The sequence below is a fragment of the Siniperca chuatsi genome, linkage group LG22 (genome assembly GCF_020085105.1).
Source record: "Siniperca chuatsi isolate FFG_IHB_CAS linkage group LG22, ASM2008510v1, whole genome shotgun sequence".
NCBI classification, from domain to species: Eukaryota; Metazoa; Chordata; class Actinopteri; order Centrarchiformes; family Sinipercidae; genus Siniperca; species Siniperca chuatsi.
In genome coordinates this window covers 20,781,552-20,790,382 of record NC_058063.1, presented here as the reverse complement: position 1 = coordinate 20,790,382, position 8,831 = coordinate 20,781,552, and the positions used below count along the sequence as shown (strand labels likewise).

The 8,831-nt window shown below is 41.9% G+C and overlaps 3 protein-coding genes across 7 annotated transcripts in view; 2 read left to right on the top strand and 1 right to left on the bottom strand.

The window, feature by feature from the left end:
* The window catches only part of LOC122870258 (low affinity immunoglobulin gamma Fc region receptor III-like), a 1,099,642-nt gene that overhangs the window by 948,243 nt on the left and 142,568 nt on the right, over nt 1-8,831 (bottom strand). The gene's annotated exons all lie outside the window — the stretch shown is intronic.
* LOC122870162 overlaps nt 1-8,831 on the top strand; it is a 71,162-nt gene that overhangs the window by 15,237 nt on the left and 47,094 nt on the right. For 2 of the 3 annotated variants that reach the window (XM_044184065.1, XM_044184066.1), the window contains one exon: nt 2,559-2,918. In XM_044184065.1, coding sequence (XP_044040000.1) covers nt 2,559-2,918 — 360 coding nt within the window. Of the gene's footprint in view, nt 1-142; nt 299-2,154; nt 2,230-2,558; nt 2,919-8,831 lie in introns of those variants that run through there. The other variant, XR_006376506.1, reaches the window with a different exon arrangement.
* The window catches only part of LOC122870232 (neutral protease 2 homolog AFUB_070680-like), a 109,429-nt gene that overhangs the window by 83,871 nt on the left and 16,727 nt on the right, over nt 1-8,831 (top strand). The window lies entirely within an intron of this gene.

Sequence of the window (8,831 nt, the reverse complement as noted above, 5' to 3'; positions counted from 1 at the left end):
TAATCTGATTTCCTGCTCTAACGGCCATGTCGTCCTCAACGGACTGTGTCTGTGTAACTACACCTGCTCCGCCCCTCTGGAAGAGCGCTCAGTGTGTAAATCCACACTGGTAAAACCACCCGGCTCTCCACCTCGCTGTTCTGCTTTTGGGTCCTTACATCGTAACTCTTAACAGCTGAAGTAAAGATGTAAACTACCTCTTCATCACGGAAACCTTTAGTGTTGTGTAGAGAAGCAGTCCGTCTGTTGAACTGATAATGAAGTTCAGACATAAAGCTGCTCGCTCGCCTTCAAACACGTAAGTAACTAAAACTTCTGTATGATTTACTGTTTGTGTTGTTTTGTGTTCAGCTGAGCTGCATTTACTGTTTGTTCACACGAGACTGACGAACAGATTCATTTGAAATCGACGCAGATTGAAAATCGATTCAAACCGGCCCAAAGTTTTTATGTTCGGTTCTTTATTGAGCTACTTGGATCTGGACCTGGAAAACCTGCTCCAGGATTGAAACTGCAGAGTTCAGAAGTTGTGTGTCTCCTCACAAGAATCTAAATGTGTATCTGGAATATTTGGATGAATTTCTTCAGCTTCTCTGGGCCATAAAAATGTCCCCAACCACAGGACATTTAGCAGCATGATCGTCTGTCAGTAAGTCTCAGAAAATCATCTTTACAATGAAACATAAAGAAACTTCCTGTTAGAGGAAAGCCGAGCATTTCCATCCTGCGGCCGCTGCAGAGAAGCTGCTTCTGAAAACTGCAGAGTTCATGATTTTAGACTCAGAGATATTTTATGTGCGAAGACTAATAATGAAACTGGGAAACACGGTGAGGATGAGGAGGTAGGTCATATGAATCGGGGAGTTTCTGATAAAGACCCGCAGGACAAAGACTGCAGAGATCACACTTCGGATCTGGTTGTGCGGGTTTGTTTTCGTAAAGTGCTGATTTGATAATGCGGGTCTCATCGTTCATTAAAAGGAGGCAGCTCGTTCGCGACACCTAACTACTGCAGATTTTCGGATCTGGTTGTTGTGTTGTGCGGAACTCATTATGATGCAGCGCGTAGACCAGATGTCCCCGTCTCGCAGTCTGGTCCTTCAGTTCTGCAGGAGGAAGGACTGCTTCCTCGGTCCCTTGGGGAAAGGGAAGTGCAGCAGCAGCTGGTTTGTGTCTGCTGTTGTTAATAAGGGGACCACACCGTGTGTTTCTATGGTGACTGAATTAAATTCAGGTTTGTTTGCAGTTACATTCTCGTTCCTTTACATTCAGAGCTGCTTATATTCCAGATTTACCGATGCAGCATGTTTCTCTGAGCTGCAGAGATCGCAATGTGTTTATGTCCTGGGCCAAATTCACAAAGCCGAGTAAGAGGCAACTTCTGGAATAAAGGAGCCTGTCAGTGCTACATTTAACCTGAACAGCGATTGTGGAAATTCACCATGCAGTTTGAATTTGCTGTTTGTTGCGAAACTTGCACAAAGACTCGGGGCAAGTTTTCGTGTCTATTCCTGTCCATAACACGCGCCCGTTCCGCCTTCATGAGTTAGGAGCTCAGGAAGTATAAAACTAAATATGGCAAGTCTGAAATTATATCAGAGAAAACTTCAGCAAATAAATTAGTATTTTGTAATATACATGCATCATTCTTCCTTCCTAATAAACAGAGACCCCCAGTACGCAGCCAACTTTAAACATTTCTTCTATTGGGGGGAAATGCTCCCCCAGCAAGAAACCCTGCACATAACTGCAGCAGTGACTGCAGAAGCCAGGATGGGAGTTCTTCGAGTAGATTCCCTGCAGCCGCACTCGTCTTCCTCCTCGTCTGGCCTCATCAGAGGACCCCCCATACTTCTGGCCACTTAGTGGATTTATTCCAGCCTGTGTGAAGCTGAATGCTCTTTGTTTTCATTTGGATGGTGGAGAGGTGAAGCACTGGCGCCATCTTGTGACAGAAACACATGACTGCAGCTTAGCATTAGCAGCTACCAGTCAGGAAGTGCTCTGGTCAGCTGTGTGTAATGAGCAGGAGAATAAATACAAAGGAGTGTTGTAATGACTGCAGACAGACTGTAGATGTTTCCTCTCAGACATGTGACGACTGAACTTTGACCTCGTGTGTTTCTGACTCTTCACCTCTGTCTCCTCTCACAGGGAGAAGATGACCTGCAGCATCCTGCTGCTCATCACCCCTGACCTCCTGCGTCTGTGGTTCGTTTCCACCTGCAGGTTATTATCCAGAAAGAGAAAAGACTAAATACTCTTTCAGCCTTCAGACCTCCATCTTTAAATCTGTCAGTGAAAACATCTGCAGGACTCTTTAGAGAAAGTAGACAGTCCTTATTAAAATCAGGAAGATCCTTTATCTTCAAGTTTTGCTTGAGTTGTATTTATTGTTGGTATCATGCAGCTTTTTTTTTTTTTACTGTAGTATCTTTTTGTTTACCAGCCTCCCAGCTTTGATATGAATACATCAACATCTCTAGATGGAGTTTAAAGGCTCACATGTTAAAGTTGTCCCTTTGTCTGGTCCTCACTTTCCCTCTCTGTCTCCTCAGCAGGAACATTTGTAGTGAATGTGACACAGAGCTCCTATCAGGCAGAGGAGAACGAGGACATCACACTGGAATGGACGTTCACAACCAAACCTGACAGTTCAAACTCCCTTAATATCTTCTGTGAACTGATTACTGATCGCAAGGTCTCAGTCCTGTATCATCTACAGGAAGGTGTTGAGGTCCCAGAGTCTCAGGATGGACAGTTTGCAGGACGAGTCCAGTGTGACAGAGACGTCCTCAGAGAAGGACGACTCAGACTTCATGTGTCCAGACTCAGGACTGAGGACTCGGGCCTGTACCTGTGTAAAGTGAGGACAACTTATGGTGGCAGCTTTGGTAAAAGCAGACTCAATGTCACTGGTAAGTTGATTCAGCAGAACTTTCTCTTCAGATTTCTTTCAGCTGGATATTCTGCGTCAGTAATCAGTGCTGTTGTGACTGGGCTGCTAAACTGGACTACAGACATATTGTTTGGACCTAAGTGTAGCTGATGACTCAGAAAAACAAGTTGATTGAACAAATAAGATCTAACATGTTTGTAGCAGGTGCACGGTGGCAGAGCGGCTAAAGCTCCTGCCTCCCAATAAGGAGATCGTGGGTTCGATTCCCGGACCAGACCAACATCACACAATCTCTCTGGGTGGAGTCTGCATGTCCTCCCCGTGTTACCGTGGGTTCTCTCCGGGTTCTCCGGCTTCCTCCCACCGTCCAAAGACATGCATGTGTAGGTTAATTGATAACTCTAAATTGCCCGTATTGAATGAATGTGAGAGTGAATGGTTGTCTGTCCTTGTCTGTGTCTGTGTTAGCCCTGCGACGAGTTGGCCACTGTCTGCCTGCCTAAGGATAGGCACCCGCGACCCCTAACAGGACCAAGCGGTAGAAAATGGATGGATGGATGTTTGTAGCATTCCCGGCTGAACAGATGCATCTTACTCTCAGGAACTGATGTTTATATGTGAATTTAATTCCCAAAACACCGTAAGAGCTGAATACAAACAATCATCGTACCCCTTAAAAAACCCAACAATTCTCTCACCTGAGCTCTATCATTCATACTTAATATTGTTTTTAAAGTGAGTTTCTGCACCCCTAGTTCCTTTAGTCTATTATCCATTGTCCCTCTCTCCCTCTGATATTTCCTACAATGTAGAATTATATGTTCCACTGATTCCTCTTCCTGACACTCCTCACACATACCGTCTGATGTCTCCCCACCATTTTTAATGTTTTATTTAGAGCACAGTGTCCCAGCCTCAGTCTCGTTAGTACCGTTTCCTCTTTTCTGTTTCCCCTCCTACCTTATTTACTTTAATACTCTTTTGGATATGGTATAAATGTCTCCCTTTCCCCTCACTATCCCACATTTCTTGCCATTTCTGGTTAATTTTTTCCCAGATTATACATTTTACTTCCGCTTTACTGATTCTTATTTGCATTTCTACATTTTCCTTCTTTAATGCCTTCTTTGCAACCTTGTCCACTTTTTCATTCCCCTTCAGTCCTATATGCGCTGGAACCCATAAAAATGTAACTAGTCCTCCCTGGTGTGTTATTCTTGTAACTGAGTAGAGAATTTCATAAAGTATATCCTGTCGACTTGACTGGAACGATACTAGACTAACTAGAGCTGAAGCTGAGTCTGTACATATTATGATTCTGTCAATTTTCGCTTCTTCCACCCAACGTAATGCAACTAAGATTGCAACCATCTCCACTGTACAAACTGCTAAGTTATTAGATGTTCTTCTATTGATTTCTATTCCTCTTGCTGGAACCACCACTCCCATTCCTGTTACCCCTGTTTCAGGGTTCTTAGTGCCATCTGTATATATTTGAGTATAGTTTTCATATACTTTAGTCATATAATCATTAAACACCCCAACCAAATCCGCACTTTTTTCTTTCCTTTTAATCTCTAATAGATACCAATCTACCTCCGGACATCTCATCTTCCATGGGGCTATGACTGGATGAACTATTGAAGAGCTGATTTTCATATCAGATGCCCCGAGCTCTTTTGCTGTTTTATTCCCTATATGACCAAAGTTGTCCTTTTTACTTCTCTCTTTCCTCCAGCATTCCTTCAGCGCTTCTTTTGTGGGGTGCGAGTCATTATGCCCCTGCAAGTTAACCCAGTAATTTGCTATTATATGCCGTCTCCTTAGTTCCAGAGCCATCTCTCCTACCTCTACCTGGATAGCTGAGACAGGCGATGTCTTAAATGCTCCACTACACACTCTCAACGCTTGAGCCTGAATCCCATCCAATTGTTTTAAATGGGATCTAGCTGCTGATGTATACACTATACTGCCATAGTCCACCGTAGATCTTATCAGGGACACATAAACTCTTTTCAATGCTTGGCAACTTGCCCCCCATTCTCTACCAGTCAAGCATCTCATAACATTTATTACTTTTTTACTTTTTCCACTACTCTTCTAATATGATCTGCCCATGTTAAACAGGAATCAAAAAGCACCCCCAGGAATTTGAATGTTCCTGCTCTCTCTATTTCTTTCCCATACATCCTTATTTTCAATCTTTCATCTATTCTCTTATTAGTAAAGAAAACACTTTTGGTTTTTTCCACTGAGAATCTACATCCCCATTCTTTCCCCCACTCCACCACTTTATCTACAGCTCTTTGCACTTTCCCAACTGCATAATCCATATTTTTCCCCCTCTTCCACAGAGCCCCATTGTCTGCAAAAAGTGACCTACCTACATCAGCTGGAATCTTTAAAAAGATATCATTAATCATTATTATGAATAGTAGTGGGCTCACTACACTACCTTGAGGTGTACCATTTTCTACCGTATACTGACTTGACAGTTCTGATCCTATTCTTACTTGGATATTCCTTTCACACAAAAAATCTTTTATCCAATTGAAAACTCTCCCTCCAATCCCCAACTTGTGTAACTTAATCAGAACTCCCTCCTTCCACATCATATCGTAAGCTTTTTCTATATCCAAAAACACTGCAATTACTGCCTCTTTATTTTCCTGGGCTTTCCTTATTTCACTTTCTAGTCTAACAACTGCACCCATGGTACTCCTACCTTTCCTAAACCCACTCTGATAATTTGCTATCTTTTCCTTTTTCTCAAGCTCATATGATATCCTTTCTGTTATCATTCTTTCCATTATTTTGCATACATTAGAGGTTAATGCTATTGGTCTATAGCTGATGGGTTTTGATGGATCCTTGCCAGGTTTCCTTATCGGAATTACAACTGCTTCTTTCCATGTTTTTGGCAATCTTCCCTCTTCCCAGACTCTATTATACAGGTGCAACAATTTCAGAAGCGCACTTTCTCCTACATTTTTTAACATCACATAGCATACTTTATCTTTACCTGGTGATGATGATCTTGACATTTTTATTGCTCTCTTCATTTCTTCCATTATAAATGGTTCATCTATTATACAATCTACTTCCTCCTTCCTTTCTAATACTCCTGGATAATGTCTTATTTTCCCCTCTCTCCTTCTTCTCTCTTCATCTGATAGGTTTTCTGAACTATGTATCTTTGCAAATGCTTTGACCATGCTCTCTGCTTTTTCCCTATTTGACACTGCTGAACCTTCCTCTGTTACTATAACCGGGTATTCCCATTCCCTTCTATCTCCTCCCATCCTCTTTATCATTCCCCATACTGCACCTACTGGAGTTGTTCTACCTATCCCATCACAAAACGTCCTCCAGCTAGCCCTCTTAGCCTGTCGTACCGTTCTTCTCACTGTAGCCTGTGCCTTCTTGTACTGGATTAAATGTTGCATATTATGGGTTCTTTTGAGTAGTCTGAATGCTTTATTCCTATCCCTTACTGCCTGCCGACATTCCTCTGTCCACCATGGTACCAATTTTCTCTTCTTCCTATTTTTATTTTTTGGAATAGACCTCTCTGCTGCTATTATTATTGCTGATGTAAGCTGATTACTCAGCTCATCGACATCTTCAGATACCTCCATCCTCATTATCTCCTCCTCACTCAATATCTGGAACTTGTCCCAATCTGCCTTCTCAAATATCCATTTTGGATTTCCATCACCTGGTCTTTTTTCCCCTCTTTCTCCAATTGAACAAACAACTGCGTAATGATCACTACCTATTGTATCACTTGTCCAAATCTCCCAGTTACTAATACCAGCTAGCGAGTTAGACACTAAGGTAAGATCTATTGCTGATTCTTTCCCTGTATTTACATTTATTCTCGTACCTCTACCATCATTCATACATACTAAATTCCTATCCTCCATCAACTCTTCAATTACCCTTCCATTTGGGTCAGTATGATCGCCTCCCCACACTGTACTGTGAGCATTGAAGTCTGCGCACCACACCACTTTATTTTTGTCTTGCCCTTGTATTGTCAGTAAGTTATTCAGATCCAAACTTTTGCAGGGATTGTAATAATTTATTATGACCCCCCCATATTTCCACCATTACACATTCCTGTTCATCTCCCACACCCAGCTGTCTATATGGGATTCCTTTCTTGATAAATGTAGCACAACCCCCGCCTTTTCCAAGATCTCTATCTTTTCTTATCCCTAAATATCCATAAATTATAAAATCTAAGTTTGGCTTCAGCCAAGTTTCTTGAACATAGATAATGTCTGGTTTCACTGCCAGTGTTTTAATGAAGTGTTTGAACTCCTGACCATTAGCCAGTAAACTCCTGGCATTCCATTGTAGGAGGATTACCATAATTAAGATTAACCAACCCATGGCACATCCTGACTTGACTGAATGGCAAGGTTTTCCCTCACCTCTTCCCACGTCAGTCCTATTAACCCAAGGTGATTCACCGCTGCTTTAACTACTAGCTGAATTTTATCATTTTTGGATTTAACATCCGCAGTACTATTAATAACACCTGCACTGAATGTAACCAGGTCTCTTTTATCCACGTAAACCCTGTCATTTGATCTTTTTTCCTGCTCTTGGTTCCTGATTGTCCCTTGACTGTTACTGTTATTGCTACTACCTTTGTTCTTTCCATTTACCATGCTTGCTGCTTCAGCGTAGGTCATTTTTCTTTCTACTTTTGTCTTCTGGATTTCATTCTCGCGTTTCATAATCTCACAACCTCCGTAGGCCACATTATGAGCTCCACCACAATTACAGCACTTTGGCTGTACTCCTGCTCCACACATCCCATATTCATGATCCCCCCCACATCTTGCACATCTTCTCTGCTCTTTACAGCTCCTAGCTATATGACCAAATCTTTGACAGTTAAAACATCTCAATGGTTTTGGAACATAAACTCTCACTGGGTAACTCAAGAAACCCAGGAACACCTTTTTTGGCACATTGTCTTCTTCAAATTCAATCAGTACTGTTTCACTTTCCTTTTTAACTCCTTCTCTTGTTGTTTTCAGCCTTTGAGCTTTTATTACTTTTCCTCCTTTGATATTCTTCTTGATTTCCTCCATTCCTACACTCATTGGCACTCCTGTGATGACTCCTTTACTTCCAACATCATTTTTCCCCCCCAGTTTCCCTGAGTTTTCCACCTTAATTTTCCCTATCTCTTTCATTTTAAGAGCTTTCTCAACTTGATTTTCATTTGCACCTCTTATCAGTAGATTACCATCATTTAGCACCTTTGTGTATATTATTTCTCCCACTTTATTTGCCAGGGCTGTTGTCAGAGTAAATGGGTTGATTTTCTTCATGTCACTTTGCGATTTCTCTTACTTACTATGATTGTGTACTAGTCAGGTCTTTCCCTTTGATTTCCCTCTATCTTGTCATCTTCATTCTCCGATTTCTCTTCATTATCACTTCTAGCTCTTTTACTCCCTTTATCTTGATTGATATGTATCAATCTCCCTACTTCCCCTCATTCTCTTCATCCCTCTCATCACTGCAATCCATATCAGCCCAATTAGCATTACCAACCTCTGATCCATTCACAGAACAGTCGTGCTCAACCGCCTCACAAAAGATATTTCCACTTCCACTTGTTTTTCCCGTAAACTTTATACTACTATTTTTCCGTTCTCGGCCTGCTGATGCTGCCGCCATCTTTCCTCATTCGGCTGACAGCCTGTCCCATCTCTTCTAACGTTAAATCAGAATGGCGCTTCACGTAAAAAGAGCGCCAATGTACACAAAGAGTGCTGCTGCACTTCCTTTTCCAGACTTCAAAATGAACGCATGTGAGGTAAAAAATGTACACTTAAAAAAACAAATAAAACAACACTGCCCTCTATGGTTGGAGGTAAAGTTGACGGCCTACTTCAGTGATTGGGGA